Source organism: Podarcis melisellensis (assembly GCF_964234715.1).
Source record: "Podarcis melisellensis genome assembly, chromosome: 15".
NCBI lineage: Eukaryota > Metazoa > Chordata > Lepidosauria > Squamata > Lacertidae > Podarcis > Podarcis melisellensis.
The window spans coordinates 11850242-11863859 of NC_138532.1; the positions used below are offsets into that span (position 1 = coordinate 11850242).

Here is a 13618-nt window from a genome sequence, read left to right on the forward strand (position 1 = left end):
CATTCTCCTTTTCCTTCCTCTCTCACAACAAACACTGTGAGGTGAGTGAGGCTGAGAGACTTCAGAGAAGTGTGACTAGCCCAAGGTCACCCAGCAGCTGCATGTGGAGGAGTGGGGACGCGAACCTGGTTCACCAGATTACGAGTCCACTGCTCTTAACCACTACACCACACCAATAAGCCTGTGAGGAGGAGGTTCCCCCATCTAAAGAACCCTCCCCTCCCAGTAAGATTATTTAAAGGTAAAGGTAAAGGTACCCCTGCCCGTACGGGCCAGTCTTGACAGACTCTGGGGTTGTGCGCCCATCTCACTTAAGAGGCCAGGGGCCAGCGCTGTCCGGAGACACTTCCGGGTCACGTGGCCAGCGTGACATCGCTGCTCTGGCGAGCCAGAGCCACACACGGAAACGCCGTTTACCTTCCCGCTGGTAAGCGGTCCCTATTTATCTACTTGCACCCGAGAGTGCTTTCGAACTGCTAGGTTGGCAGGCGCTGGGACCGAGCAGCGGGAGCGCACCCCGCCGCAGGGATTCGAACCGCCGACCTTTCAATCGGCAAGTCCTAGGCGCTGAGGCTTTAACCCACAGCGCCACCTGCGTCCCTAAGATTATTTAAGTGCAGTCTAAAATTATCTAAGTGCCCTGCTGGGGCTCGGTGTGTGTGTCATATAGGAACGGGCATTCATTTCACATTTAAAGATGATGATGATGATGATGATGATAATAATAATAATAATAATAATAATAATAATAATAATAATAATAATAATTTATACCCCACCCACCTGGCCAGGCTTCCCCAGCCACTCTGGGCAGCTCCCAACAGAATATCAAAAACACGATAAAACATCAAACATTAAAAACTTCCCTAAACAGGGCTGCCTTCAGATGTCTTCTAAAAGTTAGATAGTTGCTTATTTCTTTGACCTCTGATGGGAGGGTGTTCCACAGGGCAGGCACCACCACCGAGAAGGCCCTCTGCCTGGTTCCCTGTCACCTCACTTCTCGCAGTGAGGGAACCATCAGAAGGCCCTTGGTGCTGGACCTCAGTGTCTGGGCTGAACGATGGGGGTGGAGACGCTCCTTCAGGTATACTGGGCCAAGGCCAGTAACTTAATTCACAGGTAATGGAAGTAACTTAATTCACAGGTAATGTGCACAGAAATGCATGGACCAGAACAAGCTAGCCATAGAAATGTATTCTATGTGGTGGGGGGTGGCAGATTGCTTTGCAAAAATGTTTATATGATGCGAAATTGCTGATGAATTTTCATGAAGGCTTAAAAATAAATCAATCACAAACTGATGTGGAAATTTTGAGAACTGAACTTCAGATTGGAACCAGCCAGAAACCCAAAACAACTGATTTGCTCTTCCCAAATGCAGAAGAATTCATCGCAAGGGTAAACAGGGCAACTGTGGAATGTAATAGACCGAGGAACAGAAAAGCTGAGCAATGTGCCAGTGGTTGGGTTGGAGTTGACAGAAACAAGCCCGTGCCAGGAATAGCGCTCACCTTCTTAAAGAGTTCTTTGCTGAGATTTACCTTGTAATTTAACTGGGACGATGTATCCCCGAAATGAAGAGTCGCATGAAAAAGTTGCTAATTAAATCAAAACCTCTGGATTGCTGGTTTCCTTTTCTGGCAGTTTCAGCTGCCCCCCCCCCCCCGAATGCTCTTTAAAAGATGAGCAGCATCATTCCACTTCATCCCAAATACCAAAGAGATCCTTGGCAGAGCTCCAGCATGGGCAATTTGCCTCTGTCAGGGATTTTGTGCGGGTTTAGCAAAAAATAAAATAAAGGAAGGGCACTTAAGCGAATAATGCAGGCAGATGGACACGGGTAACACTTGGAGTATTCTGGATGTTGTGGCACTGCCAAAGCTTAAGAAGATCTCAGTTGGGTCATTTCTTGGGTGGGAGGCTGCTGGCAGGATGGGATGCCCCATAGAAACGTGCCAGGGAAACGGTGACCAAAATGATGAAGGGTTGGAGCATCCTGAAAGGGTTAGGAAGGGGCTGTTGAGCCATGGGAGATGTCCACTTGGGGCTGCAACTGATGGCGAGTGGTGGAGGGCAGAAGCAGAACCAAATGTGGCAGAGTTTGCAGCGTTACAGGACTGTATAGCTCCCCCCTCCCTCTCTCCGTTTTCCTCTCTCTTTCTCTCTGTACCACCCTATTGCTGAAATGAGACTGCATGAAATGAGACCTAAGGCCACAGTGGATCACCACTTCCCAGAGTCTAAGGCATTTGGGGCTTTATTTAAAGTCTATATCAGAGATGGCTCATAGCATCCTTGAACCATAGAGGTGGAGAGGTCCAGTCCAACCTCCCTCAAGAGGCAGGCAGTCCAGTGCTAGAGCATCCCCAACCAATGGCTATCTGACCACAGCTTGAAGTTCTCCAAGGAGGGAGAGACCAAAAGCCCTCTTAGCTGGGCAAATATGTCACCTTTTGCTTCTCTATGTCTTCCAGTCTTCCAATCTTTCCCCAGTCTTCAGTTTAGTTTTCTGCATTTCCCGATGCCTAAATGCACCACTATTTTGGGTGCACATTTCTGTAATTTGGCATGCTTGTTTGCAACTTTGCCTAATATATGCATTTTGTGCAAAGACATTTCCCCTAATGAAGTGCATTTTTGTATTATTTTTTTAATTCATTCATTCATTCAATATTCACTGCCCTATACCCGGTGGTCTCAGGGCAGTTCACAAACAAGACCACAACATATAAAATCAAACCAAAAACAATAACCCAATTTTTAAAAAAATATCCCCAAAAAAGCCACATTCTAAAAGCGTGTTAGATGTCAATAAGATCAACCAAAGGCCTGGTTAAAAAGGAATGTTTTTGCCTGGTGCCTAAAGGTGTATATTGAAGGGGCCAGGCAAACTTCCCTGGAGAGAGCATTCCATAGACATGGAGCCATTTTCACCGACATGTGACTTTTTAGGCTCACAGTATTTTTAACGTATGCATTTTTATAGACGTTACTTGACTGGAGGTCTGCACAGTAAAATTTGGAGAAGTGTGAATTTCAAAGGACTCTTGTGTCCTCATTCTTGTACTGTTTAAGAAATGCTAATGTGTATTTAATGCTACACATCTACTGATGCTGATGTTGTTGAACCAATGTTGCTCATTTCTCCTTGCTGGATATGGCTTTAATTGCCTAATTTAATTGCCTTTCTCCTAAGGCAACAGAGCGACGGCGTTTCTGCTCCTCCGCGGGTCTTCTCCCCACCTCATACCTATGGCTACATCTGTGGTCCACTGGCCTCCGAGCTGCTAGAGAACAGTGCCGTGGATGACGACGATGACCCCAACATGGAGGAGGAAGGTGGCTGCCGTTCCACAAAGTTCTTCCGCAGTTTCTGCTGGACCCCCTCGTCCAGCCTGAGTGAGGACGACGCCTCGCTGGGGGGCTCCCTGCTCAACGGGTGGGGATCTGTCTCGGAGGACAACGGCACCAGCACCCGCTGCAGTCTGGTCAGTTCCACCGACGGCTCCTTCCTTGTTGACGCCAGTTTTGCCCAAGCTCTGGCCGTGGCAGTGGACAGCTTCTGCTTTGGGCTGGCCCAGAGGGACATAGACAAGGCGTTGACAGGTAACAGCATCCTTTCCTTTCCTGGTGAAAATGTTCATAGGGGAACAGTTAGGGCCAGAGGCTTGCAAGGGCGATGTGGGGCTGTGCTTCCCTCCCTAAGCCTGGCAGAAACTTCCCGGACTTTGGGAAGGAGGCGCCAGGCTTTAATATTTTAATACTCTAATTTACCGGGAACATTTAAGAGACTAGCCTAGTCCCCCTAGTCCACTGACCGCACACCTCCGCTTCCCTTCCTTGAAGCAAATAACTGGTGCCCTTCTGCTTATTTATTTATTTATTTGCTTGTTATTTTCAGGCACAACCCTTCAATAAAAGGTGCCCAATGCACCATCCGAGTCCATCAAGAAAATAAAAATAAAAATGAATTCACAAGCGGATGAGCAATATAGGAATCAAATCAGAGGAGTGCAGATTTTAACAAAATGGCAGCTTGTTAAAAAATATAATTAAGGCAGATGGGGAGAGAAAATTTTATTGAAGAGTGGTCCATTTTTATTGCATTTTGGAGTAATAAGTAAGATAGGAATTATTGGGATCACTGTAAAACAGAAAGTGAGGTTATGACAAGATAGAAATAGGTGTGAGTGTCTCTCAGATCTATCTATATCTATCATCTATCTATCTATCTATCTATCTATCTATCTATCTATCTATCTATCTATCTATCTATCTATCATCTATCTATCATCTATCTATCTATCTATCTATCTATCTATCTATCTATCTATCTATATCTATCTATCATCTATCTATCTATCATCTATCTATCTATCTATCTATCTATCTATCTATCTATCATCTATCTATCTATCTATCATCTATCTATCTATCTATCTATATCTATCATCTATCTATCTATCTATCTATCTATCTATCTATCTATCTATCTATCTATCTATCTATCTATCTCTATCATCTATCTATCTATCATCTATCATCTATCATCTATCTATCTATCTATCATCTATCTATCTATCTATCTATCTATCTATCTATCTATCTATCTATCTATCTATCATCTATCTATCTATCTATCTATCTATCTATCATCTATATCTATCTATCTATCTATCTATCTATCTATCTATCTATCTATCTATCTATCTATCTATCTATCATCTATCTATCATCTATCTATTTATCTATCTATCTACTATCTATCTATCTATCTATCTATCTATCATCTATCTATCTATCTATCTATCTATCTATCTATCTATCTATCTATCTATCATCTATCTATCTATCTATCTATCATCTATCATCTATCATCTATCTATCTATCTATCATCTATCTATCTATCTATCTATCTATCTATCTATCTATCATCTATCTATCATCTATCTATCTATCTATCTATCTATCTATCTATCTATCTATCTATCATCTATCTATCTATCATCTATCTATCTATCTATCTATCTATCTATCTATCTATCTATCTATCTATCTATCTATCTATCATCTATCTATCTCTATCTATCTATCTATCTATCTATCTATCTATCTATCTATCTATCTATCATCTATCTATCTATCATCTATCTATCTATCTATCATCTATCTATCTCTATCTATCTATCTATCTATCTATCTATCTATCTATCTATCTATCTATCTATCTATCTATCTATCATCTATCTACCTATCATCTATCTATCTATCATCTATCTATCTATCTATCATCTATCTATCTATCTATCATCTATCATCTATCTATCATCTTCCCACACGTGTGCACAGTCACACACACAGAGGGAGAAACTATTTTTAACACTCGGTACAGCATTTTAGACAAGTTAGCTCTAGATCCTGGTAGGGTGCAGTTAATCACTAAAACATAAATTTACTCCAAGGACTAAGAAAACAAATTAATTTTTTATAGCAAAATGTTTTGGCTTCTTTCTTCTCCAGCTGCTCTGATGTGAATATAAAGCTAAAGCAAAATATGAAGGCTAGAGGCCATAAAATATTTGGTGGATAGCATCCGTTTTATGGAGTATAATTATGTATTAGTTCTACTGATTATATGTATTCAGTTTTATTTGATTCTTTGTTTATCTGTACATAAAGAGAATTGTGTGGTTTTATTGGGTGGGGAACACACAGCAAAGGCTGCAATTCGACACCTACCTTCCTGCAAGCATGCAACGGACCCTGGAATATACCGCTCAGACAGCTAGTAGGGGAATCGGGTTCTCACCTTTTTCCTCTTGTGTCTGAAATCTGATTTAGACTTTGACTCATGTCTTGGGAACATCTTTTCTGTTGTTGTTTAGTCATTGAGTTGTGTCCGACTCTTTGTGACCCCATGGACCAGGGCATGCCAGGCACTCCTGTCTTCCACTGCCTCCCGCAGTTTGGTCAAACTCACGTTGGTAGCTTCAAGAAGACTGTCCAACCATCTTGTCCTCTGTTGTCCCCTTCTCCTTGTGCCTTCAATCTTTCCCAACATCAGGGTCTTTTCCAGGGAGTCTTCTCTTCTCATGAGGTGGCCAAAGTATTGGAGCCTCAGCTTCACAATCTGTCCTTCCAGTGAGCACTCAGGGCTGATTTCCTTAAGAATGGAGAGGTTTAATTTTCTTGCAGTCCATGGGACTCTCAAGAGTCTCCTCCAACACCATAATTCAAAAGCATCAATTCTTCGGCGATCAGCCTTTTTTATGGTCCAGCTCTCACTTCCATACATCACTACTGGGAAAACCATAGCTTTAACTATACGGACCTTTGTTGTCAAGGTGATGTCTCTACTTTTTAAGATGCTGTCTAGGTTTGTCATTGCTTTTCTCCCAAGAAGTAGGCGTCTTTTAATTCCGTGACTGCTGTCACCATCTGCAGTGATCATGGAACCCAAGAAAATAAAATCTCTCACTGCCTCCATTTCTTCCCCTTCTATTTGCCAGAAGGTGATGGGACCAGTGGCCATGATCTTAGTTTTTTTGATGCTGAGCTTCAGACCATATTTTGCGCTCTCCTCTTTCACCCTCATTAAAAGATTCTTTAATTCCTCCTCACTTTCTGCCATCAAGGTTGTGTCATCTACATATCTGAGATTGTTGATATTTCTTCCGGCAATCTTAATTCCAGCTTGGGATTCATCCAGTCCAGCCTTTCGCATGATGAATTCTTTATATACGTTAAATAAGCAGAGAGACAATATACAGCCTTATCGCACTCCTTTCCCAATTTTGAACCCATCATTTGTTCCATATCCAGTTCTAACTGTAGCTTCTTGTCCCACATAGAGATTTCTCAGGAGACAGGTGAAATCTATAGATGTATAAATAAGTTTAAAAAGAAAGATGTAATGTGTGAATTGGAAGGGACCCCACGAATCAACTCGTCCACCCCCTCCCCGCAATGTAAGAATGTGACCCATTCAGGGATCGAACTCATGACCTTGGCATTATCAGCAACATGTACTACCCAAGTGAGAAAACTGGCAAGACCATGCATTTGCATGGAGATAAGTGGTTCAAAAAAAGCTTTGCCTGCTAGATTTCTGCATGCCAGGATCAGGAAGCAGAGACAGTGAAAAAGGAACGCATGCCTAGCAAGTAGCTTCATGCAGTGCTTTCCTCGTGAAAAATGACATCCTGAAGATGGGAAAACAGCAGCCTTCTACAGTGGTACCTCGGGTTAAATTCGCTTCAGGTTACATGCACTTCAGGTTACAGACTCTGCTAACCCAGAAATAGTACCTTGGAACTTTGCTTCAGGATGAGAACAGAAATTGTGTTCTGGCGGTGCAGCGGCAGCAGGAGGCCCCATTAGCTAAAGTAGTGCTTCAGGTTAAGAACAGTTTCAGGTTAAGAATGGACCTCTGGAATGAATTAAGTACTTAACCCAAGGTACAACTGTATTTGAAAGACTCCTCTATCTGAGTCCTGTTTACAGGTAAGCAAACGCAGCAGACTTAGGTGGCACACTGATCTCAACCATCTTAGACTGAGCCAGCTCAGTATTGCCTTCCTTGGCTGACAATGGCTTTCCAGGGTTTCTGGCAGGGCTCTCTGTGGAGATTCTAGGGGTTGAATCTGGAACTTTCTACATGCAAAGTGGATGCTTGGCTGTTGAACTATGGTCCACTTTCATATTTCTATTTCAACTGCAACAATTCTTTCTAAATTTTCATTGTATGCATACGAATATTTATTTTGCAAACGGCATCTTCTTTTGCCCTCTTTCATACCCTCTAACATTTCTCCGTTGAAAATAGGGACATCTTATTTAATTTTAATGATAATAATAATGATAAGGATGATAATAATAATAATGATAATAATAATAATAATGACAGTTGTACCTTGCTTCTCGAATGTAATCTGTTCCAGAAGTCAGTTAGACTTCCGAAAACCAAGCTGCAGCTTCTGATTGGCTGCAGGAGCCTCCTGCACTCAATTGGAAGCTGCGTAAGCTGAGTCAGACGTTCGGGTTCCAAAGAACATGCGCAAACCGGAACACTTACTTCCGGGTTTTTGGCATTCGGGAGCCAAAACGTACGAGTACCAAGGCGTTCGAGAACCAAGGTACGGCTGTAATAATAATAATAATAATACTTATACCCCATCCATTTGACTGAGTTGTTACATAATAAAACTTTAAACATTTTTCAAAAAACTTCCTGTACAGGGCTGCCTTCAGATGTCTTCTGAAGGTTGTATAGTTACTTATCTCTTTGGCTCAGAGGTCACATCATACCTTCCAACATTTATCTGATGAACACAGAGGTGTCCTAAGAGAAAGCAGGACATTCTGGGATCAAATCAGAAACCGGGAGAGCTTCTGTAAATGTGGGACTGTCCCTGGAAAATAGGGACACTTGGAGGGTCTGCTCTTTGCTTCTGAGATGCATTCCCTTTTTGGGGGTGATGCAACCAACCTAGGGGATGCGGGTGGAGCTGTGGGTTAAACCACAGCACCTAGGACTTGCCAATCAGAAGGTTGGTGGTTCGAATCCCTGCGATGGGGTGAGCTCCCGTTGTTCGGTCCCTGCTCCTGCCAACCTAGCAGTTCAAAAGCACATCAAAGTGCAAGTAGATAAATAGGTACCGCTCCGGCGGGAAGGTAAACGGCATTTCCGTGCACTGCTCTGGTTTGCCAGAAGTAGCTTAGTCATGCTGGCCACATGACCCTGAAGCTGTACGCGGCTCCCTCGGCCAATAAAGCAAGATGAGCGCCGCAACCCCAGAGTCGGCCACGACTGGACCTAATGGTCAGGGGTCCCTTTACCTTTACCTTTACCCAACCTAGGGAGCCTCCTCCCCCTGGCTCTGCCCAGCCAGCTGACAGCCGACTCTACAAGTGTGTGTGAGCAGATCCTTGCCCTCCTTTGAGACGCCCTCTGGGACAGTGGAGTTCAGTTGCACGCAGGGTGTGATCCAGCCTCTCCGGTGCAGCCGACAGCCCCGTTGATTTATTCGGTATCTCCTGCTCAGGTTGTGGGTCCTTCCATTCAATCTCTGTTCCTCATAATAAGGCAGACAGCCAGGGAAGTGCGGTTTGATTTATCGCGGCAGTAATTCTCCCTTGCCGTTAGAACGAGGCTTTTGTTTCAAGTTCTTCTCCCCGTATTGCAAACTTTGAGGGCCGTAAATGACAAGATTGATGGAGCAAGTGAAAAAGAGGGGAGGCCAGGGAAGGCAGGAGGGGGAAAGAGCTTCCGGGCACAAATATGCTGAAAATCCCTGAGCGACTGGCCAGTGGGCAGCTCCCCTGCCCCTTCCCCTCAAAGGCAGAGAGAGGCTTGGTTTCGCTCCTTCCTAACGGATGCCTTTGAAACTCTTCCTGCCTTTGCCCCCACCCCCCATGCAGGCCTCCATTGTGAGATCAGGTAAGGCTTAGTGTGATTGACCCTGGACTCAGCTACGCAGCAGCAATTAAAATGTTTTAAATGTGTTGCAAAGTGCAATATGCAAAGGTCGCAGTAGATGGCGACAATGAGCTATGCAAAATTCAACTGATTTTTCAAAACGTTTTGATATAAAGCATTTTCACAGCATTTTTTTTTTTTAAAAAAAATATGTTTGTAGATTCCACCCCAGACAAGCCTTTTGGGCATCCCTCCAGATTTCTGCATTTGGCATCACAGCACAATCCATTCCTAGCCAGTTGGGAGACTGGCAGCAACCAGGGGGGGGGGGCAAACCCAAAGTCTTTTCTGCCAAGTCTCAGTTCTCCTGCCCTTTCTCCCTCAACCCACATTTTTAAAAGGTTTTTAAAAAATATATGTGATTAAAATGTAAAAACAAAACATTTGCCTACAATGCATTGCAAAGTGCAGGGCCAGTGAGACCCCAGCCACAGATTCTGTGGATTTAGGCTTGCAGGATATTGGGTATGTAAGGTAGCGATATCATCACCATCACCATCAACATCAGTAACAATTCTTACTCCTCCTTCTCCATAAGATCTCAGGACGGTGACACAATAGTATAAAAATTCAAAATTATGTAAAACCGAGAGGGCTTCTATAAATTTGCGGCTGTCCCTGGAAAATAGGTACACTCGGAGAGTCTGCTCTTTGCTCCTGAGATGCATTCCCTCTTTTGGGTTGATGCAAATATATGCAAATGCATCTAAATAACTTTCTCTCTCTCTTTTATTTTGATTTCTTTGTTTCTTAGCTTTGTTTCTTCTTTATTTCTTTTTTCTTTATAAATTTTCTATTTTATATACCTTATTTTTTTCTTTTTACCTGTTAAGAGATAATACATAATGTTTGTATAGACATGCAAATCTTTTAATCAATAAAGAATTGATAGTTCAATAAAAAATACAAAATACAAAGTTGAAAATAAATGCACCCAGTGCGCATCTAAAGCTCGTGGCTCCCCCAAAGAATTCAGGGAACTGTGGTTCCCCCCCTCACAAATTCCTAGCACCCTTAACAAACTCCTGGGATTCTTTGGGAGAAGTTGTATGCTTTAAATGTACACTGAATATGCTTTAAATGTTCAGTGCAGATCTGTCCAAAGATAGGCTACAGAGGCGTGTCCACTAGCAGCTGGCGTGGCGGGATGGTAGTGCTCACCTGAGCTTCCAACAGCTGAGTCCCTGCTGCTTACTGGGAGGGAGAAGGTCAGCATGGGGGCACATGCCCCTGTGGAAACACTAAATCAGCTCTCCCAGCGCTTTTGCACTGTGCTGACTCCTGCCTTGCCTCTCCCCCTTTCCTCCCGGATAAGCAGCAGTCACTCAGCTTTTGGGAGGTCAGGTGAGCATTGCTGTCCACTGCTGGGAGTTCCTCTGGCTATTGAGTGGTACCCGGGTCCTTGTAAGGACATGCAGTAGATGGGCAAAGAAGGAAAAAAATAAGTGTGTGTTTGCGTGTGCATGTCTGTGCGTGAATGTTGGACATTGAACTTGTTTTCATTGTAAAATACACATGCACAGCAAGTTGTAGCAATAGATTATGGGCCCCATCTGCCTAAAAGGTGTTATGTACTGAAGTTCTCACCCTGGGCCAGCAGGGGGATACCGTAGATAGTTATGCAAATGAAGGATCGAAAGTGATGTTCAGTGATTGGATAGTTTTAGAAAGTTGCTACAGTAACGTGGTACTGGAGCTCTATATAAGCAGGCTGACTGAGCCCTTCAGTTCAGTTCTGTTCTGGCTTCTAAATAAACAAGAGCTGTTTGAAGAATCGCTGTGTCGTCTGATATGTTCACCCACAACTTAACAAAAGGCACCCAGATAATCCTATCAGTGGCCCATAGCTCAGAGTAAGGCCTTTGAGCAAGAGGCTCAAAATTACAAAATTCAGCCAAAATTTGCACCAGTGCATATAAATCAGCATATGCATGTGTCAGAGCTGCCCGAGGTCCCAGCTTACAAAGGACCAACGCCGGTTCGTTACTTTTTACAAAAGTCTTTATTGAAGTTCAGTTTTGATTTCAAGCCGCGGCGCGCAGCTCTACGTCTCAAACTCTAGACCGCTGAAGCTCCGTCTGAATCTCCTCCCCCCTGACACCAGTTTAAGACTCTAGCCTTGCTCCACCTCTTCCTTTGCTCTTTTCTCCTCTGGGCCCGCCTGTCCGCTGGGGTCTCGCCCCTTCTAGACTCTTCTGACGCTGAGTCCCCTGAGTCTTCCCCCTCCCTCCGGCGGGCTTTAGGACCTGGTTCCCAATCCGGGTTTCCTGCTGCGCCGCGCGCCTGTACATTCGAACTTGGCGCGCCCGCCCAGCCGGCCACCTTCCTCCTGACTGTTACACTGCTCCTGTCACTGCTTCCCCCTTCGGGGAGGCTAGCTGAACCTGACTTCCCCTCCGTTCCCTCACTCTGCGATGGAGGCGTGGCCAGCCCTGACTCATCTTCTCTCCCTGCTGGAGGAGAAGCTGGCCCTGATACATGTGACTCTTCCCCCTCACTACGCTCTGGTGGAGGAGCTGGTCCTGATCTCCCGCTGCTGCTTTGGGAGTCCCCGCTGGCCCCTTGCTTCTGGTGTGTCCCCCCTGGGACCCCCCTTGCCCTGGCCATCGGCGCCCCCCTCTGGGAATCTTCTGATTCGCTGGAGAGGCTCATGGAATCTCTCGGGCCACTTTCATACTCCCCTACGCTTCCCCTTCGCTCTCCATTTCCTCTCTCACCTGTGCCTCTGCTCCTGAGCCCCTGACAGCATGTTTTATGCAGATATGTGTACCTGTGCCTTTGTAATGCCCCTGAACAGCTTCATTTTCTGAGAGGGAAAGAAAGTTCTCTCTTTCTTTACAGCAGGTATAATTCTGTAAACTTCTATCACACCCTTTGCCCTGACTTAAGCTGGAAACCTATACTTGTTTACTTGGGAATAATTTCCATATGACTCAATTAGAATCGACTTCTTAGTAGATATGCATAGGATTCCATTGCTTGTCATCTTTTTTCTTTTCTTTTATCTTAGGAGCCACCCCAAAGCCTGTTTGTTTTGTTACTCATTTGTTTATACAAATTATATACAGTTTAATTTTAAAAAGAAATCTGTAAGTGATTCTCATGCTCCAGACCATGGATCAATTTAATTTCCCTTGTCCTGCTTAGACCTGCATTCATCATAACACACATACCCTACAAGGGAAAAAAAGCAAACTTCTACACTGGAACATATTCAGCAATCTTGCACAGGTTGCACACCCTTGAACACTCCTAAACCCCCTTGTCAAAGGCACAGTCAGGGGGAATAAAATGATTTATGGGCCCGCCATTTCATCACATATTTGTAGGTGCAAAAGAGGGGATTGGAAATTGCATTAGGGATTCCAAGAGGATGTGGAGAGTTATTCCCAATTTTATTAATGCAAAACCCTGAAATGTGGTGGTGTTGCTTTTGCCAGTAGCATTAACACACACACACACTTTTCTGTAACAGCTCTGGCGTTTTCCCTTCCCTGCACTCCCAACAAACTGCTTTGGACTTGTCTGAGTGATACTAAGGAACGGGGCAACTGAATCTGCTTGCAATGATGTCATTATTTTTGCAGTTCAACGGGATCCCCTGGAGGTGGTTCTGGACATAGGGCAGGGATAGAGAGTCTGCTTTGCATGTAGGTGGTCCCAGATTCAATAATAATAATAATAATAATAATAATAATAATAATAATAATAATAATAATAAAAAATTTATACCCTGCCCATCTGGCTGAGTTTCCCCAGCCACTCTGGGAGGCTTCCAATCGAGTGTAAAAACAATACAGTGGTACCTCAGGTTACATATCCTTTAGGTTACATACACTTCGGGTTACAGACTCCGCTAACCCAGAAATAGCACCTTGGGTTAAGAACTTTGCTTCAGGATGAGAACAGAAATCGTGCAGAGGCGGCATGGCAGCAGCAGGAGGCCCCATTAGCTAAAGTGGTGCTTCAGGTTAAGAACAGTTTCAGGTTAAGTACGGACCTCCGGAACAAATTAAGTACTTAACCTGAGATACCACTGTACAGAATTAAATATTAAAAGCTTCCCTAAACAGGGCTGCCTTCAGATGTCTTTTAAAGATAAGATAGCTGCTTGTTTCCTTCACATCTGAAGGGAG

At 44.0% G+C, this 13618-nt stretch overlaps 1 protein-coding gene across 4 annotated transcripts in view; it reads left to right on the top strand.

The window, feature by feature from the left end:
- The window catches only part of ROBO4 (roundabout guidance receptor 4), a 119688-nt gene that overhangs the window by 96429 nt on the left and 9641 nt on the right, over positions 1–13618 (top strand). For all 4 annotated transcript variants that reach the window (XM_081890859.1, XM_081890857.1, XM_081890856.1 and 1 more), the window contains exon 18: positions 3200–3609. In XM_081890859.1, coding sequence (XP_081746985.1) covers positions 3200–3609 — 410 coding nt within the window. The remainder of the gene's footprint in view (positions 1–3199; positions 3610–13618) is intronic.